The sequence below is a fragment of the Barbus barbus genome, assembly GCF_936440315.1.
Source record: "Barbus barbus genome assembly, chromosome: 47".
In the NCBI taxonomy this organism is placed as follows: Eukaryota; Metazoa; Chordata; class Actinopteri; order Cypriniformes; family Cyprinidae; genus Barbus; species Barbus barbus.
Genome location: NC_136725.1, coordinates 18,780,198 through 18,805,054, shown reverse-complemented (window position 1 = coordinate 18,805,054; position 24,857 = coordinate 18,780,198). Strand labels below are relative to the sequence as shown.

At 38.6% G+C, this 24,857-nt stretch overlaps 1 protein-coding gene and 1 long non-coding RNA gene across 4 annotated transcripts in view; both read right to left on the bottom strand.

The window, feature by feature from the left end:
- Positions 1-24,857, bottom strand: part of LOC306866153 — a 527,798-nt gene that overhangs the window by 372,846 nt on the left and 130,095 nt on the right. The window lies entirely within an intron of this gene.
- LOC306866066 (E3 ubiquitin-protein ligase RNF34-like) lies at positions 106-24,782 on the bottom strand. 3 transcript variants are annotated; one of them, XM_079411053.1, is made up of 8 exons: positions 24,649-24,758; positions 11,382-11,606; positions 8,986-9,423; positions 5,838-5,900; positions 5,399-5,600; positions 4,701-4,730; positions 2,415-2,608; positions 109-386 (listed from the first exon to the last, which is right to left on the bottom strand). In XM_079411053.1, exons 1-7 carry the CDS (start codon positions 24,652-24,654, stop codon positions 2,418-2,420), a joined length of 1,155 nt encoding a protein of 384 aa, XP_079267179.1. In that variant the 5' UTR covers positions 24,655-24,758; the 3' UTR covers positions 109-386; positions 2,415-2,417. The 3 variants fall into 3 exon arrangements, with proteins under 3 accessions (XP_079267178.1, XP_079267179.1, XP_079267177.1); XM_079411051.1 differs by adding an exon at positions 4,100-4,147 and having other exon boundaries at positions 112-2,608; XM_079411052.1 differs by having other exon boundaries at positions 106-2,608; positions 24,649-24,782.

The window sequence follows — 24,857 nt, the reverse complement described above, 5'->3', positions numbered from 1 at the left end:
GACTGTGTGAACAATTTGGTATGTTTTGCGCAGAAAAACGATATACAGCATTGGACTATTTCATAAATTAAGATCCGTTTGCAACTGAGGAAAAAAATAAACATTGAAATCAGAAAGCTCTTTATTTTGTTAGTTCAAGGTACCATATTTTATTAAATTTAATAAATCATCTTTGAATTACCAAAATAAAAAGTTCAACATTCCAAAATACAAAGACCAGATCCCAAAACGTCTTCCAGCACTCAGTTGAAGTCATTTAGAGCGTAATCTTGTCTGCTCAGCTAGAGTAGTTGCCTACTACCAAGTGACATCTTTTAGAGACAGCAGCATTAGAAACATACACATAAGCACAGTGTCAGTGTTGGGCAGACCGGTGTGGAGATGTTCTAGAAGCAAATGAAAAAGTCTGATTATAGAAATACATGAATGTGACACCAGAATGTAACCAATTCTACTATAGAATTAATAGTAGTATAGTATAATCTTAAGTGTCCATTTTTCCGAAATTGAGATTTATGCATCATCTGAAAGCTGAATAAATAAGCTTTCCATTGATGTATGGTTTGTTAGATCGGACAATATTTGGCAGAGATAAAACTATTTCAATACCTGGAATCTGTGGGAGCAAAAAAAAAAAATCTAAATACTGAGAAAATCACCTTTTAATTTGTCCAAATTAAGTTCTTAGCAATGCATATTGTCAAAAATGAAGTTTTGATATATTTACGGTAAGAAATTTACTAAATCTCTTCATGGAACATTAAATCATGGAATGATTTTTGGTATAAAAGAAAAATCTCTCATTTTGACCCATACAATGTATTTTTGGCTATTGCTACAAATATACCCCAGCGACTTAAGACTGGTTTTGTGCTCCGGGGTCACATTTGTGACTTATTTCAAATATAAGGAAATGTATTTGAAGGAAAAACTGAACATTTTAAAGAAAATGCAAGAGAAACTGGACAACAGAGGAAAATATATCCATACACTTTGTGTACATCTTTTCACATGTATATAATATCATTTATGTTTAATTGATGAAACGTTCCCTTATATTTGTTTGTCCAGCCAATACCACAGACATAACTTGTATTTGACTACAGAATTCACAGCAACAAAGGGCATCTAGAGGAATCAAATAACAATTTTCCTTCCTCGTTAACTTATCGTTATCTAGAAAATTTAAATATGCACAAAAAAAAATGAAAGAAACGGTTTATTTAACATAAGTAAAATCACGAATGCAATTGAGAACCGTGATATGTAAATCCATGTAGCACCGCTTGTGGAAATCTCTTATGCCGTGTAAATGTGGTACAACAACTCACCAAAAAACAGACGTCTTTCATGGTATTGCTGCAGATGAAGAACATCAAACTCAAAATGGTCTTTCTGACCCACTATAAAAACCAAATATTTTGCAAATGAAACCTACCAAGGCTTAAAGGTGCACTGAGAAGTTTTTTGTACCAACTTCTATACCAATGAATAGTGCTTTGACAAATGTTTTAATATTGTACACTCATGTGAGACTCCAAAAAAGTGAACCTTCCTTATACCGTTGCGATCACGTGACCGGCCTAACTTCCTTTACCTTGGTAACCACCCAATCATCTGACACTTTTAATGAATCAAAAATGACTCGGCACACCTTTAAGTGACTTGTATATGCAGCACAATGGAGACAAACCAATCACACACCTGACGTTCGACAGCAAAATTTGATCAACAAAAGTAATTGAGGTTCCAGTAATAAGCTACATAGCGGCAGATGCTGGATTCCAGTGACTCTGTGAAAAAATACGATACAGTTTCTATAATCTTGCTATAAATAACTCTTCTGATAGCTGGTCATTTGATCCGGTGTCATGGATGCTGATTTGTGGTATGGCAATAGCCGATTTAATCCATGAAAATAACACGCTTATTAATAATATAGCACGTAAAAACAGACTCCAGAAGCCGTTCTGCACATTTCTACTTTGGCACCTACAGTACGTCCCCCCTTCACGCCAATGGTCTTAACTGCTGCTACGACAACATCATGCATCTTAATGGCAATCGGTTTCTCTACACGAACATGTAAAGATTTCTAATATTGCACATACAATAAGACATTTCCAAAAAGTTTACAGGAATGTACTGTAGACCACTTAAACTTTCATGTTTTTATACGTTATTCCTCTACATCTTCCATCTTCCCTGGGTTAGTAACCGCAGAAATGATTTCAAACGTGTCAAATAAAAATGGGCAGCAGGAAATGCTCGCTCTGTAAAGAAGGTGTGCGCAGTACAGGTTTCCACCACTTTGAATCTAAAGGGGAAGTTCATTGGTCCAGTCGTGGCCCCAGCCTGCTCGGTCCAGCAGGAAGCATGTGGTGTGTTGGTTTTCCAGTGGAGGTGAAGCTCACCCGTTAAGACTTGAAGACGTGCACCGCCCGCACCACGTACTGCCTGCAGATGGGGCACTCGCTCATCCTCTTGCCGCACTTGGTGCAGGTGACCATATGACCGCACTCCAGCAGAACGCAGTCTATCACGGCATCCATGCAGATACGGCACAGGTTCTCATCAACGCCGCCCAGCTGAGCTACTTGCACACCATCTGCAAGACAATATTAGAAGGTTTGAGATCTTGTTTAATAGTCTATCGATCTTGTGTGTCTGCTCTGCTTGTGTGTAATGAGGTTTTCTTTCCGCCTTGGGAAAGGTTGTTGTACATAGCTGCACATGCAATGACATTTTTACAAGAAAATACACAAGAAATTTAGAGCATTAAATATGTAATTTAATTTTCATTAAATTCAAATGCTTTAAAGTAATGTTCCAGGTTCAATACAATCATTTTTTGATTCCGAAAATAAATATTTTCAGCTTTCAGCGTTGTGTAATTTAATAAAAGCATTTTAAAAGTGGAAAAACATAAGGACATGTATGTTAAATATTTAAAAAAACACTAAAATGTCAATTTATGTTAAAGAATTCTTTTATAAAAATAAAGAATATAAATTAAGAAATTTTATTTTCAGTTTTGAAGACCATTTTAAATGAATTAAATTTAGTTTAAGTTTTGAAATACAAATCATTTTAAAATTTAAATTCAGTTAAAAATGTTATTTTAGTTAAAATTCAATAAAACGTTAAACTCTATCAAAAGCATTTTTTAATTATGCACAGATTTGATTATGTCCCATAATAAAAGCAGTTATAATTAAATAAATAGGAATGCGTGCATTAAATATTTAAAGCAGAAATTAGAATTTTTGTTAAACTTTAATTTTTCTTTAAAAAAAAAGACAATTGATTTGAAAATAAAGAAAACAATTCAGAAAATATTTTCAATTAAACAGAACGAGACAGAAAATGTTATCGACTCATCCCTTAATTTAATAAAAGCAGTTCTAATAGAAATAAAAATGCACGTTAAATCTAAAAGCAGAAATGTGAATGTTTGTTAAACATTTAGACATTAATAAAAATGTTTTATTAAATTATTTTAAATTAAAAGTCCTTGGTATTTTTGCTTTAAAAAAAAAAACCTCAGCAAAGAGTAAATATTATTTTCTGTATTACGGAACCAGGAAGACTCCTTTAACACACCGTCTTTCTTATTTGACATCCTTTTAGCCGGTCAATATCAGCGGTCAAACCTTTTAATGACTGATATACAGTACGTACTTTCAACTCTCCTATATGGTAGACTAAGCCAGCGTTTGCGGATGTCAGTCTTATTATCTCTATTAATTGCCCTATAAAAAACCCTAAAGCATCTGAAACTTGGTCCCTCTTCAAAAAGCCACTTAATATATTGTCTGAGACTGGACAGCTATAATCTTTGGATCATTTTGGGCCGTTTTCCAAACAGTGTTAATAGAATTAATGAAGGCAAGGTGCAATTACAGTAATGTGACAAGCTATAAAAAGACAGACAGATCACATTAGGAGCAGAATTCATGACACAAATGTGATCATGCACGTGGAAACCACATATCAAACTCTCCCAGCATGCATTAGGAAGAGTCACTTTTCATTCATGGTAATTAGATGATGGTAATGATGATGTTGGAGCCACATTAAAAAAAAGGCTGGGTCTTACCTCCAATGCCTCCATTGCATATAGGAGGAGGGTAAGCTATGACTTTTACTGACAAACACAGCAGTGGGAGAATTAACATTATTAGCATTGGGCAGCTAATGTAAGCTCACATGCATATACAAAACTAGACTTTGCACAAGAAAGAAGAACGTACTTCTACGTTATACACGATTCAAGCTTCACCAGGTTAGTAATTAGTCCTGGTAGTAAGGCTTTGATATTTTGCACTACACATTTGTAAAATAATGCATTTAAATATTTATTTGAAAATATTATGTATTTTTTAACATCTCAAATACCTCAAATGTTGTTATTCTTAACTACAACTAAAACTATCAAAATTAGATTCAGTAATAAAATCTCCGAAACTAATAGAAATAAATTAAACAAATTAAAGGTAAATAAATACGTTCAAAACATTAATTAAAATATGAAAAAAAAAACAATAAAAATGACAAAAGCACATAAGAAAAAAATACTAAAACTTAAACTAAAATCAAAATAATATTACAATATAAATTAATATATATAAAAATACTACTATAATAGTATATAAGTAACACTGTCAAGAACAATATATCAAAATATTGGGTTTGCTTACCTGCAGCTAGGCTGTTGCTAACATTTTCCACTGCAAGGAAAAGAAAACGAGAAGAATCATGAGAGCAGAAGCCTGTTTGAAAACCACATTAGCCACATCTGATTTTGAGCCGATCCTTGACTGATTCAATTTCATGTTATTATTTCTCACATGCAGTCTGTCAAAGAGATTCAGAGACCTGCATTCCTCCTCATCCATCACTCTCATTATATGATGCCAGCTGTGCTCTTTTCAGTCGGAACATCTACAAAAGCTGACCACTGAGTTTCCTTCTCATTATTCTGCCAATTACATAGCCAGCAGAAGATTAAATGGTCATATAAAGCACCCAAGGAACCTTTCATTCTCTACTAATTCAACATAAACAGCCTCTTCTAGCAGAAGGATGAAATTACTTCATAAAATAATTGAATCATGTTCTTACACCTAAAAATAAAGGTTCTTTTTTGGCATCTGTGGTTCCACGAAGAACATTTAAAATCCATGGAACCATGGAAAGGTTCTTTATAATAGAAAAAGCTTCTTGAGATTATTGAGATGTTCTATGATTCTTTTAAGAACTGTTCCCTGAGAGGTTCTTTTTGGAACCCATAATCATGTTCTAACAGTGTCCTAACAATCCTCTTTTTGCCTGTGAATGATGGATGTGTTTTAGATGTACTTTGGGAAGAGCTGTACACTATGACGTCGGGTCTTACTCGATCTTCTGTTGAGTTCGTTCTCTCTGTAGAGACGATGGACGCGCTCCACCAGCTCCCATTTCTCACAGCAGCCTGAATAGTTGACAAAGTTGCGGGCGAGAATCTCCTTCAGCTGCCGCACCGTCAGGCTCTCGATGTCCTCCTCGTGGGACAGATCCGAGAGGGAGGCACGTGCTCGCCTCTGCGTCGCTGGGCTGGCCTGCTCGGGGACAGACATCAAGAGACACGTGGACGGATGGGTTATAGCATTTAACTGCAGTCCACGTTGATATTCCAGCAGACTGCTCATTTTGAACTCTGTAGATGTACTTCTGAAGCATTTGCCAAACACTAAGCAGAGTTATTGGATGGCACTGAATTATTAATGTTAATGGTTGCTCAGTGAGAATCGAGGGGTTTTAACGTAACCCAGTCGTGTTTGTCAGGTTTGTCTCACCTCCAGTATGTCGTCGTGAGGCTCCAGGTTGAGGAGGGAAACTGATGTAGCATCTGCATGGTCCTGAAGATAAAACAGAAATCAAGAACCTGTATCAGATTTGTAGACTAGAACCTGATTAAAATCAGAATGTGAGTGCAGACTGAGCTATGCTGTGAGTTCAGATCCCATCAGCTTTTCTCTTTAGTGTTGGTATTTATTTTAATTTTTGAGAGGACAGGAAACAAAGTGGGAGAAAGAGCAGGGGACGGGTTCGGGAAATTGAATGATACATTAAATCTTTTTTTTTATAATTAGTTAATTAATCAATTCATTTAAACATAACACCACATATTAATTAATAAAATAAACATAAAAAATAAACATTAGTAAATAGAAAATGATATAAAATTATTATATAAAATAGTTAAACTGTAATATTGAAAAAAAAGGATAATAAAAATACCCAGTGTGTTATTTTAATATTTCAAAATGAAATACATTTCTGTGATGCAAAGCTAAATTTTCAGCATTACTCCAGTCTTCAGTGTCACATGATCCTTCAGAAATCATTATGCTGATTTGCTGCTCAAGAAATGTTTCATATTATTATTAATGCTGAAAACAGTTGTGCTGCTTAATATTTTTGTGGAAATCATACTTTATCAGGATAATAAAGAATAGCATTTTAATATAATATAAGATAAAAATTGAAATAATTACAAAAATACTCCTAAAATACATTACAAAATATTGAAAATATTATAAGCAATAAATAAATATATTTAAATACCTAAATATATTTAGATATATATTGTACAAAAATTGTCTAATTACATAATACATTTAATTTAAATAATCAAGTTCAAGTTCAAGTTCAAGTTCACTTTATTTATATAGCACATTTAAAACAGCCACGAGACTGACCAAAGTGCTTCACAAAAGATACAGCATCATAAAAGTAATTAAAACAAGCAAACAGATTAAAACAAAGAACCCAAAATAAAACAGTACCAGAAAAATTATAATAGGCAGGAATAAAACCTAATAAGCCAATGAAAACAGATGGGTTTTTAACAGAGACTTAAAAATGGTCAAGCTCGGGGCCATTCGAATTTCCACTGGCAGGTCATTCCAGAGACGAGGACCAATTACAGAGAAGGCACGGTCACCTCTACGTTTAAGTCTGGAGTGTGGTATTAAAAGAAGATTCTGGTCACCAGATCTTAAGTTTCTTGAGGGGATATACTGATGCAACAGTTCAGATAGGTAGCCGGGTGCTTGATTGTGCAAAGATTTAAAAACAAATAGTACAATTTTAAAATGTATTCTAAATTGTACTGGCAACCAATGAAGGGCCTTTAAAAGTGGAGTAGCGTGATCCCTTTTTTTCTTTTTCAAAAGAAATCTTGAGGCAGCATTTTGGATCAACTAATCACTTTTCTCTAAATTCTGAATCACAACTTATAAGTAAATCATAAAAATTTGATCCATTCCACTGGAATTGGGAAGTGTTTGCCATGTAATAATAATAAGTCTTTTATGACATTCTTAAGAGACCACTTAAAAAAAGCAACAACATTCACTTTAAATCTCCTTTACAACTACGAGTGACCTCTGTGTCAATTGAGTTTAATCAAACCGTCTTCCCATCACATCCTCACAATTAGCTTCCCTTGGTTCTGCAAACTGCACATCAAATAACACCACATTACAGAGTCAATCATTCATTCACTCTGATTGCAATAATTCCTTTCCTGTGTCACTCACATAAGGACCATGTGGTCCTTGAGCAGCCGGCTTTTGTATGGTTTTTTGGGTCTCTCACTCGCTCTCTCTTTATGTGTCGCATTCAGGACAATTAGCTAATGGCCCTGCATTCTTCCTGTCTGCTGTCTGGCAGAAGAATGACTGGGTCTTAATGAGGAGACTCAGCACATGGACTGAGATCTCACACATGGGTCACATACAGACGGCGTGCAGCTTTGCTGGCTGGCTGCGTATTAATAATGAATGGGTCAGTCTGCCAACTCAGGCTCTGAAGTCACACTGGACCATCACAGTCTCTTCTCAAACACTCACTTCAGGCAGATTTTACTAAGTTCTCGAATTTTGTCATTTGCCTCTTGAACTCATTTGCACTTTAACGGCTGTGCTTTTAATCTGTAAGTGTTTTAAGTCACGTCACGCAGGAATTACCAGACAACCTGTTCCAACATTATGTAACCCGCTCAGCATGTCAGATCTAAAAAAAAAAAAAAAAAGAAGCAAGGCTTAAACGTCACGGCTAGCCTCGTGGGGTACAGCTGTTTCAATGTTAAAATCCTTTTTTTTTTTTGCATAATGTGTCATTTTATATGATTTATTTTTAAGTTGAATTCCCCAAAAAAGTGTTTTTAAAACATTGCTCAGTTTATTGGCACAGAAATTACACGCTTAACCTTAAAAAATAAATAAATCACATAAAAATTTGAAAAACATCCCAAGATAACTTATTTTATATAAAAAAATCTAATTAAATGTAAAATAAATAACAATTGTATTCATATTGCCTCATTAGAAACTACATTTAATTACTAAAAAAAATATTTAATAATATAAATTATTAATAATAATGATTATAAATGCTGAATCACACATCTTTTAGTAAATAAAAAAAATATTACACTGAATTTATTTTACTTTTAAAAATCATGAAAAATCTTACCATGTTAAAAATGTGTAAAACAAAAATACAGTACAATACTGTAAATCTTTCATGAAATTCTTTAGAACTAACAACATTTTAAGTATCCAAATATTTTTGGCCTACTTAAAAAGTGTCACTCAAAACAAAACAAAACAAAGCAAATGACAAACCAAAACAAAAGACAAGACAAAACAAAACAAAGCAAAACGCTTGGCACTGTATCCTGCAAATATTCTTGGCTCTTGTGACAAATTGTTTGTGATGTTGTGATGATTTCTATGTAAATGAATGTAAATAAATTCAAAAGTATATAAAAATAAAATATTTCTTTATCTTCTTTCAATGTTTGCGATGTTCCTTATTTTGAAGTCAATTTGAATAAAAAGCGTCTGCTAAATGAATAAATTTAAACGTAAACAAACAAAGTCAAATGAACACCGAAATGCATCGGAACACATTGCCTTCCGGAAAGCGCCTCACCTGATTGGTTGTCCCTGAGTTATCGCTGCGACTGAGAGCCTCTCCCTGAGACACGGCGACAGACAGCGCCGGCTGCTGGGAGGAGGATCGTGCCTCGGAGGCGGGCGGCGTGGAGAGCGAGCGCGGAAGTGAGGGCAGACTGTCCGTATCCGCTTCCGCCTCCTCTTCCTCCTCCTCCTCATCATCCTCCCCCATCTCCAGCTCGGCACCCAGATGGCAGAGCACCAGGTCCACCAGGTCCTCTTTCTCCCTGCAGGTGTCTGTCTTGATGTTTCGCAGCGTGAGGTACTGCCGCAGGTCTTTAACGCGGAGTCGCATTAACCTGGGCCGCTGGAAGGCCGTGCCCCACAGCAGGTGGCAGGTGGCGCAGCGCCGCAGGTTCTCCTGCAGCACAGAACACAACGAGCAGAAGCTCTTCTTGCAGTCCGAGCAAACGTGCTACGAAGAGAGAGAGAGAGAGAGAGAGAGATGATGAATCATTAAACAGCCAGCTAATATGTGTGCATTAGACCGGTGATTTAATTACGTCATGCTTTAGTTGTTTTGATTGACACTGACAGAACACCGACGCTTCCATCTGTAAAACACTGCGGCATGAACATCATTTTTTTTCAACATCAAGCAGTTGTGGAGTCTCTGTTGGCAAGCCTGGTGTTGGTTATCAAATGCCACCGTGCTGATGAATGAGCTGTTCGATCAAACCCTTGCACTCTGGCTTAATGTCAGTTCTATCCATCACGTCTCTGCATATGTGTGCTGGTGTGAGCGTCTGCAGATGCATCACACTGTCTGGGCATCGGAGCGTCTGCAGACAGGTGTGAAAGTACTGATAGGATTTCAAAACACTGATGCTTTATGGAAAAGTTAACGCTCTGATCTTTCAGCTCTCCTGTCCTTTGCCAGGAAATGAGGAATGCCAGACTTAGGAGGCAGATCAGATCCTCCACCTCTAGTGAAGAGCAATACTGTTATTCATCAAAATATAGTAAAGCTTAATATAACTTATATAATATTTAATAATATTTCTATTTAAAATAATTTTATTTTTATTTTTAATACATTTAAAAATGTCAGCAGCCATTAGTCCAGTCATTAGAGTTACGATTAAGTGTTATGTGTCAGTATCAGTGTTAGTGTCGGACGCTTGCTTGGCCATTTGTTGTGATTAACAGGAAAGTGTGTTCAGCTGAATTAGATTAGTATTTTGCTAGATGGGTATAAAAAGCGTAGGTTACTGCAGCAGCCTTCGCGTGAAGAATGAATAGTGTAAAGACCATCGACTCCACCGTGCGACTCAACCGGGCAGGCACAGGATATAAGTATCGCTTTTTATTTCTCCTCTTTCCTACTACTTGTTTCACTTCCGTTTCAGTTTTTTTGTTAAAGGGACATGGTTAGCTCCTTGCTATCGGTAGCCTGTTACATTACAGTACATAAGACTTCACTTACCGCATAAACGGAGTAAGGAGAGATGACCGAGGATGATGGTGAATGATTTAAAGATCTTGAGCACCACTGACAAGCATCTGATCTTGTAAAGTGTGTGGTAAGTACTGCCTCTCCATAGTATAAACAGAGTACATGCAATCGCAAACCTCGAAAGTGAAAGTGAAACTAAAAAGCGATCATGCATTTGAAAGCAGTTTCAATGCCCAGCATATTAATAGCAGCTCACTGATTTTACAGTATAATTACCCAACGATATAACTGCACGAGAAAGTATTGAAATATCTATTTTACCTGTGTTTCCTTCCTGCTGTGTGAGCTACTGAAATGAGCCGCCAATCAGAGCAGAGCTCAACATTATTATTCATGACCCTTCCAAATAAGGTAATAACAGACCATTTTATTCTAGGAAGAAATCCTAGGGTTGTAAATGGACATGTAAAACTGTTTCTGGAGAATTTTTGCCCTTACCTAAGCCACATACTTTCTATGTAGATATCAGAGAACAATTTAAAATATTGTATCAATGCATTCTATGGCACCTTTAAAAAGAATGCAGTCACAGTTTAAATCATGGACTGAATTATTCATAACTGATTGAGTTTTGAGGAAATAAATGGTATTTAAATAAAATGTATTTAAAAACCTAAATAGTAAAATAATAAATAAAAAGCAAAAAATAAACATAAGGTTTAACAAATAATATTATTTATTGTTGTTTATCCAAAATTTGTCAATGAGAAATTATCACCAATTTTTTTATTAAAGAATTCTGACCCATCAGAGCTTTAGACTAGTGGTTGCATATGTTACATATTGTGTGGAAAATGTGGGTTGAAATTTCATCCATGTAACTTCCCACTATCTTTCCCCTGTCATTTATGTCATCTCTCTACTTTCACTATCAATAAAAGACAAAAATCATACTCCACAAACCCCAGACATCCTACCTTTTTTCTGAACACGGAGAAGGCCAGTCCGCAGGCTTTGCATGCCAGGCCTACGCTTCCTGAGGTGGTGCTGCTGGGTGGGTAGGTGGAGTAACCAGCGCTGGGGGCGAAGCGGAACGGCCCGGCCCCGGCTCCAAAGCCTGGCTGCTGGGTGCGGACCGCCCCTGTGCCCATCACTTCGTTCAGCAGCCCGCAACATGACGCCCACATGGAGGAGGCCCCCGCCTGGAGAAGAAAGACATATTAAAGATATGTTCAGAAATAGGTCTGGGTATTGAGATAAACTTCAGATTCGAGTTTGATTCATTTGGATATATACCAGGTAAAGTACATGTAAATTTTTTTCAAGGAAAAAACTCAAATAAATCTGTAAACTGAATGAATTGAAACAGAAACAGAAACTGAACTGAAATTGAAACTGAAACAGAACTACAATATTAAAGGTGAAAATTAACAACTGGTTTCCATACTAAAGGCCATTGCAAACGGAGTCCAAAATTTTCGCCTGAAAATTTCGCACGTTGAAAAATAAATACGACCTCGCGTTGTGTAAATGACATTTACACACTGCCTCCGAAACTTTTGTCCGTCATAAAAAAATTTGGACCAGGTTCGATATTCTGTGTTTTTGCAGACGTAGCAAGAATTAATATAGGAACGGATGACGAATGCGAAAAAACAAAAAAACATATATGAAAATTTCAGACTCTGTGCAAGGACCTTAACATTAAAATAACACACAAGGAACTTTTTAATAATAGTCTAATAACGTTTTTAATGCTGTAGCCTAACTTTTTTCCAATCCAGTTATTTATTTTTTATTTTTTAAATATTTAAACGGTGGCTGTCATGATGGATTAATTCAAACATACAATATAACGTTACTGAAGAACAGGTAAAATATGATTAATTAGTAATATAATACATTAATATATTTTTTTCTAGCTACCTATCAAACTATGGGCATTAAATGGCTTTTCTGAGGTAAATGTAGCGTTATGTGACATTAGTTACAACAAGCCACTTTAATTGAGCGTTTTTGAAAAGTCATGAAAACTCTTGGTAAATTGTACTGTATCTTTCAACATAACTTCTGAGGTTTACTTCATGCTGTAACTAATTTTTAAGACTTAAGAGGAAGAGATGATCGGTTCACATGTGCTCCGCGCTGCCGCTTTGCTTGAAGCAGAAACACCGATCTGTCACGGCACATTACAGAGTGCCAAAACGGCATTTACTGTTCAAATTTTGTAATAAAAATTACATAATTTGAAACCTGAGAATTCGTTTCATAGCAAAACTAATAAAGCACAAAGCTTATTGTGACTTAGTGACGCTTCAAATAATGTACAAATAATGTTTAGAGAAGTTTTGCTCCGGCATAATCTGAAAAAGGAATGATCGATTATTGGGATTTAGGAATAGATATCGGTTAATTTTTTTAAATTTAATTTTACCTTTATTTTACCAGGAAAAGCACATTGAGATTAAAATCTTTTACATTTTTCTTAGAATTTAAAAAAAACGTTTTCGTAACCTTTAAATAACAGTCTAATCACACCAAGAAAACTGGACATTTTAACATTCTTAGAATATTAAAGATAAACATTTAAATAACGTTATATTTTGGGTGAAAAAAGTTGGTAGAATGTTAACGTTTTTGCAACCTTTAAATAACATTCTAATCGCAACAAGAAAATGACATTTCAATGATTTAGAAACATTTCAAAACAATGTTCCAACAATGTTTTTATAACCTCTATTTGTTCCCTGGGTATTCAGATATGGAGTGTGTTATGAAAAAGCAATGACAAAACTATCCTGTAGTTTACCCCAGAGGGCAGATTTGTTTGCCAGACACAGATGAAATCAGGCACATATGCTTTACTGAACTTCACATTATGTAACTTGTACATCACAAACAACTGAATGCACTCAACTTCAACACTCATAAACTCTGCTAGTAATCAACTAAAATGAATCAATGCTTTGCAGGCCTTAAGTGAATCCTCAAGGAACATGATACAGTGTTAATGGCTGTTTGAGCAAGACAAGGCCCGACTAATTCTTAGCACGCATTTGGAGCGTTAAAGCGGTGTCAGTACAGCAAAATGGCCGTGAGAGCTAAACAGTTGAGATTAATGGACATGTCTCAGGTTTCAGCCAAATGCATGTGCAAACCAAACAATGCTTTCATAAGAATCATAAAAAGCAGACATTACCAGGCCTATTATTTCTCTCCAATGGTCTGGAATCTCTAAAAGCTTTCATTTACTTAAGGTGTAAATTTAGAAGATGTTGGTTAAGTCAGTAAGCTTTCACTCTGCCTGATGTTTCATAACACAGCTAACATGCAGTATGATTTTACTATAGCCATGAACTTCCATTAAATCATGATCTAACTTAATGTAAAGCAAACAACCAGATCGATATTTATTTTTATGCTGTTTATCTGAAATAGAGTGTACCACAAAAAATGGTTTGTTACCACATTTAGAGGGTTTTTGGGCACTTTTTCATCCTCAGTCTAAGACCACTTTAAACCATCAACTAGGTTTAAAGGTGCCATAGAATGCATTGATCCAATATTTTAAATTGTTCTCTGATATCAAAAATTCTCCAGAAACAGTTTTAAATGTCGATTTACAACCCTAAATTTCTCCCCAGAATGAAACGGTCTGTTATTGGCTTATTTGGAAGGGTCATGAATAATAATGTTGAGCTCTGCTCTGATTGGCGGCTCATTTCAGTAGCTCACAGGAAGGAAACACGGAAAATATATATATTTCAATACTTTCTTGCGCAGTTATGTCGTTGGGTAATTATACTGTAAATAAAATGTGGGCATCAGGGAGCAGTTATTAATATGCTGGGCATCGAAACTGCTTTGGAATGCACGATCGCGTTTTACTTTCAGTTTCGAGATCGCACGTACTCCGTTTATACTATGGAGCGGCAGTGCTTACCAAACATTTTACAAGATCAGATGCTTGTCAGTGGTGCTCAGGATCTGTAAATCATTCGCCATAATCCTCATCTCTCCTTACTCTGTTTATGTGGTAGGTGAATTCTTATGTACTGTAACAGGCTACCGCTAGCTAACCATGTCCCTTTAGTAGCTCGCGTTATTTTATTAGAACGCCTTATTTGTTTTCCGTCCCTTTCTGAATACAGACACCAACCCATCCCTTCACTTCCTCTGGACAGCCTGGAACATTACATTTATTTCCATGATCTACCATTTTTGCTGTTGTCCTCACTCATATTTCTTCACAATACGATGGTTCGGCTGGCGGTTAGCCCAGAACATGGGCGGGTATATGCAAATGTTGGGGGCGTAACTATTAGTGATCCCGATTGTTACATCACAGTTGGTGTTATGTTCTGATTCGCCTATTTTTCAGTGGTCTTTTTTATTCACGAGATTTACATAAGGAGGAAACAGTGGTGTCTGAGGCTCACGGTATGTCATTTCCATGTACAGAACTCTTATTATTCAACTATGCCAAGGTAAAGACAGTTTTCCATTCTATGGCACCTTTAAGTGTCTCAAACAAAACAATTCATGGTATCATCTCAGAAAGTCACAAAGCCACTTTCATTTCGTTTTTTGAAATGAAATATTCGTTCACTGTTCCTTGCTTGTGGATTGATCTTCCCAGCCCTTTCCAGATGCAGAAATCCTGACAATATTCAAGAAACAACCAAAAAGTTATCCTCACTGTTCTAGCTTGTACTCTTCTAAATAATGTCTTAAACTTTCTATTACAAGCACTTATAGTGTTTATTTGCCTATTTATGATGAATTGCTTGATGTATTCCTCATTTGTAAGTCGCTTTGAATAAAAATGTCTGCTAAATGAATAAATGTCAATGTAAAACTCTGAACGTCTTTTATTCATATGATGCCACTAACATGGCAAACCTCGGCAAATCCAGTGATTATTTACTTTATTCTCTGAAGCACTTGTTGTATCAAACTGGCTCCTTGTAAAAATAACTGTCTCTAGGCAGCCTGAAAACTCACAGAAGTTGCGTAAAGTCAGCGAATCAGATTCATGCATGGTCAGTGAATGGACAGTAACATGCATAAGGCTTCAAAACTAATAAAAACATTTTTACAGGCAGTAACATTCATTGTTTCTTTAATCAATAAACCCTAATACAAACATCACTGTATTGACACTATAAACACGGTCACCCAGCTGACTGGCAGCATGGCGTGATGTCTCAGAATAACACTCCAGAGGTGGGGGGAGGGGGAGGCTGGTGATGGAAGAATGCATCTTCTGTTTAAGAGCAGGACAATCGATGAGCTGAAATAAGCATACATGCATCCTATGGTGCAGAGCGACAGAGAGAGAGATGGGCTGAGGGGGATCAAATCTGCTGTTGCTCTTACACACAGTGCAGAGCAGGTTAAGCCTGTCATGATACGAACAGAGAGAAGAGGCGAGAACTCAAGCGCAGGGAAATGAAGATAATTTAATTATAACAGGAACAAAACAGAAAGAAACTACCCCGAGGGGGAAAACAGAGCATGGCAAAAACAGGAATCAGGAACACACACGACTGACCGTACACAACATGTAACAACGTGACCGAACAGAACTGCAAACACCAGGAACATAAATAGGGACACAAACGAGCAGGAACAGGTGAATTCACTAAACAATTAACGAGATAACAAGAGGGCGGGGTTAGACAATAGACCGGGGAAACACATGGCACAAACCACAACAAACCCATGTGCTCAGACAAAGACAGTGACATCTGGTGGCCAACCAGGGCACACCAGCTGAATCGTGACACTACCCCCCATCAAAGGAGCAGCTTCCAGATGCTCCACCTGAGAAACACAAAAACAAATGTCAAGGAGGGAGGAGGGATAGAGGCAGATCAGGGGGAGGGATGGTGGGCCAGGCCCGTGCAGAGGCAGGGGGCCCTCAGACCAAGGCCGAGCAGGAGACCAGGACGGATCCGGAGGGACGGACCAGGGGGTTTCCGGCCCAACAGGAAACCCAGCGCACGGCCAGGGTGGGGCCGGAGGGACAAGCCAGGCAGTGAGTCTAAGAACGGCCTCTGTGGCCGTGACAGGGCAGACAGTCAGTTCAGAAATGGCCTCTGTGGCCGTGACAGGGCAGACAGTGAGCTCAGGAACGGTCTCTGTGGCCGTAACAGGGCAGACAGTGAGTTCAGGAACAGCCTCTGGCAGGGTAAGGAGCTCGAGTGGAGCCGGCAGGGCGAGAAGTTCGAGTAGAGCCCGCAAGGCGAAGAGCTCGGGTGGCGCCGGCAGGGCAAGGCGCTCGGGTGGCGCCGGCAGGGCAAGGCGCTCGGGTGGCGCCGGCAGGGCAAGGCGCTCGGGTGGCGCCGGCAGGGCAAGACGCTCGGGTGGCGCCGGCAGGGCAAGGAGTCTGAGTGGCGCCGGCAGGGCAAGGCGCTTGGGTGGCGCCGGCAGGGCAAAGAGTCTAGGTGGCGCCGGCAGGGCGAGGAGCACGGGTGGCGCCGGCAGGGCGAGGAGCTTGGGTGGCTCTGGCACGACCTCCTGGGTAGCCTCCTGGCCTTGTGGGACGGAGAAGGCCTTCCTCCGCCTCTTCCTCCGTCTCCGGGAGCGGGGCGCCGCTGCGGCATCCTCGGCCACCTCTAGGGAATTGAGAGCGGGCAACGCCACCTCGGGAGCGCTGTGAGCAGGCACCGCCGCCTCGGAAGCGCTGTGAGCGGGCACCGCCGCCTCGGAAGCGCTGTGAGCGGGCACCGCCGCCTCGGAAGCGCTGTGAGCGGGCACCGCCGCCTCGGGAGCGCTGTGAGCGGGCACCGCCGCCTCGGGAGCGCTGTGAGCGGGCACCGCCGCCTCGGGAGCGCTGTGAGCGGGCACCGCCGCCTCGGGAGCGCTGTGAGCGGGCACCGCCGCCTCGGGAGCGCTGTGAGCGGGCACCGCCGCCTCGGGAGCGCTGTGAGCGGGCACCGCCGCCTCGGGAGCGCTGTGAGCGGGCACCGCCGCCTCGGGAGCGCTGTGAGCGGGCACCGCCGCCTCGGGAGCGCTGTGAGCGGGCACCGCCGCCTCGGGAGCGCTGTGAGCGGGCACCGCCGCCTCGGAAGCGCTGTGAGCGGGCACCGCCCGAGGCACACAAGCCACTCCCGCTGGGAAACGTGCCAAAACCTCCACGAACTCCCCAAAGTTCAGGTGGTCCAGCCCCCTCATCCACCACTCATTGAGGGGCTCCTCAAGGGCCCTGTTGAAGAGGTCCTTGAGAGCCTCATCATTGTACCCCAGACCCTCCGCTGCATCATAAAACCTGAGGGCCAAACTCCTCACGTCAGTGCCCCTCTGACGGATGGAGCGCAGGAGCCGAACCTGGAGGATGCGTTGGTAGGCGGGGTTCCTCACATTAGAGGCTGGCGGATGGTGAGAGTCCATTCCCTGCTGAGTTCTCAGAAGTCGGTCACGTTCTGTCATGATACGAACAGAGAGAAGAGGCGAGAACTCAAGCGCAGGGAAATGAAGATAATTTAATTATAACAGGAACAAAACAGAAAGAAACTACCCCGAGGGGGAAAACAGAGCATGGCAAAAACAGGAATCAGGAACACACACGACTGACCGTACACAACATGTAACAACGTGACCGAACAGAACTGCAAACACCAGGAACATAAATAGGGACACAAACGAGCAGGAACAGGTGAATTCACTAAACAATTAACGAGATAACAAGAGGGCGGGGTTAGACAATAGACCGGGGAAACACATGGCACAAACCACAACAAACCCATGTGCTCAGACAAAGACAGTGACATCTGGTGGCCAACCAGGGCACACCAGCTGAATCGTGACAAAGCCAGGCAGAGCGCTCCGTTTGCCTTTGTTGTTTATACACTTACATAATGCAGGCCAACACTACTGCTTGCATCTTTCTGTATATATGAGCACACAACAATAGCTAATATAGTGAAAAGACAACAGAGCACAAAATAAAATAATAAAATAAATATAATATAAAAAAAAAACTAAATTTAGGCTAATATAACATTTTAAATAAATATAACAACAAGGTTGCATTTATTTGATTAGAATTTATTCCTGTGACGCAAAGCTGGATTTTCAGCATAACTACTCCAGTCTTCAGCGTCACATGATCCTTCAGAAATCATTATTATCAATGTTAAAAACACTTTTGCTGCTTGATATTTTTGCAGGATACTTTGATGAATAGAAATTTCCAAAGAAAAGCACTTATTTGAAACGCAAATCATTTGAAACATTATAAATGTCAACTCTTACTTTTGGTCAACTTATTATTATTGTTTTTTTTAATTAAAGCGGTAGTGAACAGCATTTTTGAACAGTTGTGTACTTGCATAAAACACATATTGGATAATGCCAACATGCTATAGTAGCAATCACTATAATATTTATAAAAAACAAATATATTTGTTGTATAATATGTCTAGCCAGTGAGTCTTTATTTTCACTGTCTAACAAAGCCATTTCAACGACCACAACCCTTCATGCTGAAATGTGTGCTGGCAGGTCACTCATATGTCCTGTTTATCAGATTCTAAATAATGTTGGCTGTTTATGAAGTGCAGGCTGGCTTTGAGTGGAGTCCCTCTGGCAGTGCTCTCAGTATTTGAGCAGTATGGTAGTTAGCGTGATCTCAGTGTTGCGTAACATAAGGTCAGGGCATGAAGTCGCTGCTCGTGCTTCGGTCTGGCAGAGAGCCGGTGCCACAGCTTCCCTCTGTCACTTCAATTAGAGCCCCGTGAGCTCAGCGAGGCGGCCACGTCCATCACAAAACCACCGCACCTCATCCTCTACACCCAACATCTCTCTTCTTAGCATTTTTTTGTGTAATTATGCATTTGTTACCAGGGCTATTGCAGATAAAACTAAAATCATTAAAAAAAAAAAATGTTACTTGAAATAATACAAAAGTTAACTGGAAAAAAAAAAGGCAACATTTCTCATTTTTGTTTAGTTTAACTTGATATTATATAAAATAACCAAAATAATCAAAATTAAGATAAAATTACTACAATTTCAAATTAAATTAAAGTGAAAAATAAATGAAACTATAGTAGAATCTAAATGATAATAAAATAACACTGTTTGTTACTTTAAACATCCCAGCCTGTATAATAACCGAACATGAAATAAAGTATAATTTTTCAAATTAATAAAAAAATATAAATTATGTTTAAATTACATATTAATTATAGAATTGAATTATTTTTTATAACTTATTATAACTGGTTACAATTATCCCTATGATATTAAGGATGTATTACTACATTTAAAAAATCATAATTAAAAGAAAAATATTTAAAAAAAACAAAGATATAATAATAGTAATAATAATATTTCCAAATTATGCTTTTTGAGAAATGTTATCATAAATCAAAACACAATGTCATGTCATAAAAAGGATGAGTTAATAATCAACATAAGATATAAACATAAATAATGGGTTACAACTATACTTATAATATTATACATAAACGATTAAATAAAAAGTGTTAAGTTAAAGTTGAAAAAAAAAAAAAAAATACAGAGTAAATGAAGTTAATAAATAAAAGAGAAAAGAATATAATAATAGAAGCAATATTTCCAAATAATTCATTTTAAGAGAGTTGCACATTTATCTTAATAATAGTAGATACAATACATTATCATCAGCCATGCTGAATTTGCTGTCATAAATCAAAAACACAATGACATATAAAGCAGACTAAGAATTATGGGTAGGTTGAAAGAAGTCACTCACTGCGATAGTTAAAAATGGCTTTGAATGATTCAACATCATGCATCAAAGGACAGCAGGGTTATTTACGATAATATGCAACTGATTATTTATTAAGTTATGTGCATTAATATCTTTGTAATGCATTATATGAAGGCTTCAAAGAGGAAATTACAGAAACGACTGACCAAACAGATCACATTCACGTTCCAGTGTTTGTTTATATAACTGCACAACTGCACATATCGTCTGGCTTGCTAAAGCACATCTGACCCAGCAGCACCGGCGCTGGTAGTTTCTGACAGGTTGACAGTCTCCTGCTTTTAGAGGTCTGATTCCTGATGACCAGACCAAGAGCGCTCGGGGAGCTCCGTGTCCTTCAAGAAAAACAGAGCGTTACAGTTCCCCTAAGTCACGACTCACTGCACGGTCGAGGACTCATCTCAAAGCCAATCTTACGGTAAATGCTTATTTTTAATTGATGAGCACACTTGACTCCAGAGAACTGAATTCAGACCTATGTCTCCAGGCTGCGCTCACGGTATAATACATGCAGAAACTTATAACTGCATTAGGTGCTGGGAATAAGACAACTCGACAGGGTCTGTTCCACTTGAGCCTGGTGCTTCTTAAAACAATGAATCAGCACTTCTGATTCACAACGGAATAATGGAAAAGCCAATTCTCCGTCTCTCCTCTCACCTGCAGCGACAGGGCTCTGGAAGAACTAAGGAGTGTAGAAACCCTTCCCACTGACAGAAATGCATGACTTCTAATGACTTCTGACTAATGAGCATTCACATGAGAGTGCAGAACTTATTACACCAGCAGATATGGGACTGAGCAGCTTTGAACATGTTGGTTTTAGAAATGTTTTTTGAAGCTAAGAAAAAACACCTTCCTAACATTTTATCCAAAAATGAATATCAAGCCACAAAAATGATTCAAAAACACCATAAAACTGATCCATATTACACTAAATAGATAAAAATAGCCTGTTTTATTGTGGTTTTTGGAGCTCAAAACAGAGCATATTCACTATAAACTGTCCTTATTTGGAAAATAGCTATGTGAAGATACAAAAATTCACTTTTCCATTTCATGAGACATGAGTGTAAGTAAATAATGACAAAATTGTCCTTTTTTGATGAACTATTCCTTTAAAGAAGTGTAAGAACCTTGCTGGCATCATTCAGACAAAGGTAGCAAGACAAATATTTCTTTTTTATTAAATGTAATGTTCTTAATCATCAGTAGATTTTTTTTCTGGCTCGCTTTATTACAGAATGACCGGCATTTCCAATAATGATCATCTAGTGGGGAGAGATATGCCATCCCATTTCCATTGCTTTCTAATATTAAACAGATGAAAGCAGATTATCTCCATCTGAAACTTTTCCAGACTTGTGTTCATCTCCTTGTCCAGATATTATAATAATGACTTCAGCTATAGTGTGGACCAGATATCAAATACTTTTTGGCAAAATAGCCTAGAATATGAATAAGACGATTAACATCATTGCCTGCTGTGAGTAATATTGCACAATATCAAAGTTCCAAAATACCTCCAGAAACAATTCCTAATTTATATATTCACATAAAAACCCAGATGCTTCCATCTTATGTTTGATTCGAAAAGCTTTTCTACTCAGATTAAGCAGAAGCACTGTCACAGAAGAGTGGTTATATCCTCAGAAAAAGCTTTCTTTCGGAAGATAGTTCGTCCTTTTGCTTTCCGGGGAGAATCTGTGCTTTATGACACTGTGTCATTACATAAACCACAGGGAGAAACAAAGCCAGACAGTGGAACTCTTATGAATGAGAGGAATTATTCATAAACCTGAATTATCTGACACGTGATTAACCCTCTAATTATACCCACTCACACTTTCCTTCAAGGCTGCTCCCTGAAGGAGTGAGGTCAACGCTAAGTTAAAAAAACTGCTTCATAATTTAATGGAAATGAGAGCGTATTTGAAAGAATTTAGTCATTATGAGCTAAACTTAAGCTCATTGCTGACAGAAATCTCATCGCAATCATCTGACCATTGCTCGCCTGCAAGTAAATCACATTATATCAGCAAATTCCCACAATTAACTAAAAACATTTTAAATACCACCATGACTGCTGTCATCACATTCAAACAAACCTTCTCTAAACATCATAAACCATTATACATCATATTCATCATATCATAATTCGGCTGTGACGTTTTAGACCTCTGCTCCTTGTGACTGAGCAACTTTTCATAACAGCTTGATCAATCACGACAATTATGATCACATGCACAATCATTTTTAATCACAATCTTCCCTCCTTGTTCCTGTCCACTATATTTCTGACATCATAATCACTATACAATGTTTCAGTTTTGATGTTTTAATGAGAGGATTCACCGCTGTCTGAGCACATTTTCAATTTATAACAACTCTTAGTCATTTTCACGTTCACACTTCAACATCCACTATTATAATGAAATCATAACCAATATATGCCAAACTTCAATTGGGATGTTTTAGAAGAAGAATTTGTTTTAGTGTACATTCATATCAGTCTCTAGCTAATCATCACAGTCATTTTCATCAATACATCAACATCAATTTTCATCAATAATTAAAATTATACATTTTATCCATTAATATCTGGGCTGCTGGTCCAATTATAACAGCTTCGCCAGATATCACAAACAGAATAAAAATGTTCATATTGTGATGTTATAATCCCTATGCCATATTTCAGATGTGACATCTTATTAGTTAAACCACTTTCATTCTTTTATGACTGTTAACTGCATTCTTGAGTCTAGCACTCGTCAGAATCACGCTTTAGAAAACTGAGTCGGGGCTGAGTACCAAAACAAACTTGTAGCCAATTAGCAATAAGGGGCATGTCTACTCATGATGTGGAGGAGACAGCGTTCAGTGAACAGCCAAGCCGAGAGACAGAAAGATAGAGATGGCGGATGAAAAACAGAGGAAAACGTCTGCGGAATGACAAGGCAAGAAGTTGGACCCGTGTAGATATCGGATCAGCTTTCCAGCGCTGGAGAGAACTCAAGGTGCGGAAGTCCTGAGATCGGACGCCGAGGTTGCTTTGGTTCTTCTCGATAGGTTAGTAACACCGTGTCTACACCACAGCTAAAGTCTGCCTACACTGGACACGATAAAACGACCATTGAAAATCATTTGAAATTTGTGTCAGCGTGTCATAAATAGAACTCAGCAACAGTTTTCTGTCGGGGGTTTGTCGATCCAGCGTAGCCCATATATATATACGTAGATGCCTCATTAGCGACTGTTTCTATGGGCCGCTATATGTAAGCCGTCCGCCATATTGCAGCGGTAAACTTGACATTATTCACCATAGTAATCACTGAATATTCAAAAGATGCCACAATCCTGCACTGAATGGCTCAATGGCGATGTGAAAACATACAGTATGGTGAATTATGTCAAAAATACCGTTCCAAGATGGGGGCCGCATCTACGTGCCTGGAGCGGTCGAATAGGGCATCTGTATTATGTCTATGGTGTAGACAGCATCACTGATTATAATGACTTCTATAGTATTTTGTCACGCCGCTGGCGTCCGGTGTAGAAACGGTGTAACATTGGTTTTGCTTTGTTTCACAGAACTAATCGTTGTATGGGGTGGAGCTATCAAAATAGGGGCGAGACCCTTTTGGAGTAGGGGCGTGTTTGTTTTTGTGTGATTTCAAATATCAACATTGGCTTCCAGAAATCGCTTACCCCACTTTTAATTGTGATATTTTAGTTGGGGAAATCATTTCTGTGTTTCATGAATGAGTCTAGAAATCATCACATTCAGAATCATAATCACCACCATGCACGTAATTAAAATTTTAGTAGGTGAAACATATCTGAAATACTGGTCCACAGATGGCCTAGCAATCGTCACAACCAGAATCACAATCATTTCTGACATCATAATCACTAAGCACGTAATTAAATCGCATTTCAGCAGGGAAAACCACTTTTGTCCCTTCTCACGGTCTAAATCGGTGGTCCACTGATATTCGCCTGGATGTTATTATCACAATCGCAACACTGACGTCATAATCACGCTGCTATAATTTAACTGTGACGTTTTAGTAGGGGAAATCACTTCTGTCCCTCATGACTGCCTGTCTGAGCTGCTTGTCCATTCATATCAGCTGGCAGAAACTATCCTCCAATCTCATTAGAGAAGTGCTGCGATAAACTGGGTTATGATGATCACTGCTTGCTTGTACACTCTGTTCCAAGCGTCCACTGGACAAATCAAGCTGCACCTGTCCTGAGATCTACTGATACCGATAGTAGCACATCTCCTGTTAAACGATCATAAATACAATGCAGCTGTCAGCATGCCAAAGACGGAAGAAGGCACGTCTTTTGATGCATCCAAACTGATGCAACTCTTAAGAAGTCTGGCTGTTGACATATTAAAGCCTCCGGAAATTATTTAGGTGTTTCCACGCAGATGGCAAATCCCGCCGATATCAATAACATATCTTTTTACATACCTTCATTGCAACTCCCTTCCTCGAATACTGTCGAATACTAAAGTGATTTTCATCGCAAGGACGCTCAGGAGCACTCCATTACGTCTTCTCTTTCTATCATCCTAGTGTATGTGTAAAGAGCATAACGTAATGGCATAGCGCGGATCCGCCAATCCTGAAATAGCAAGACCCGCTGGTATGTCTAGCAGCCAATCGGCGTCGCTCTCGCC

Coding starts and splice junctions, on each gene's coding strand:
- LOC306866066 (XM_079411051.1), bottom strand. Junction 4,148..4,700: donor TAGCAACAGCCTAGCTGCAG/GTAAGCAAACCC, acceptor TGTGTTTGTCAG/TAAAAGTCATAGCTTACCCT. Junction 2,609..4,099: donor ATGCAATGGAGGCATTGGAG/GTAAGACCCAGC, acceptor ATTGTCTTGCAG/ATGGTGTGCAAGTAGCTCAG.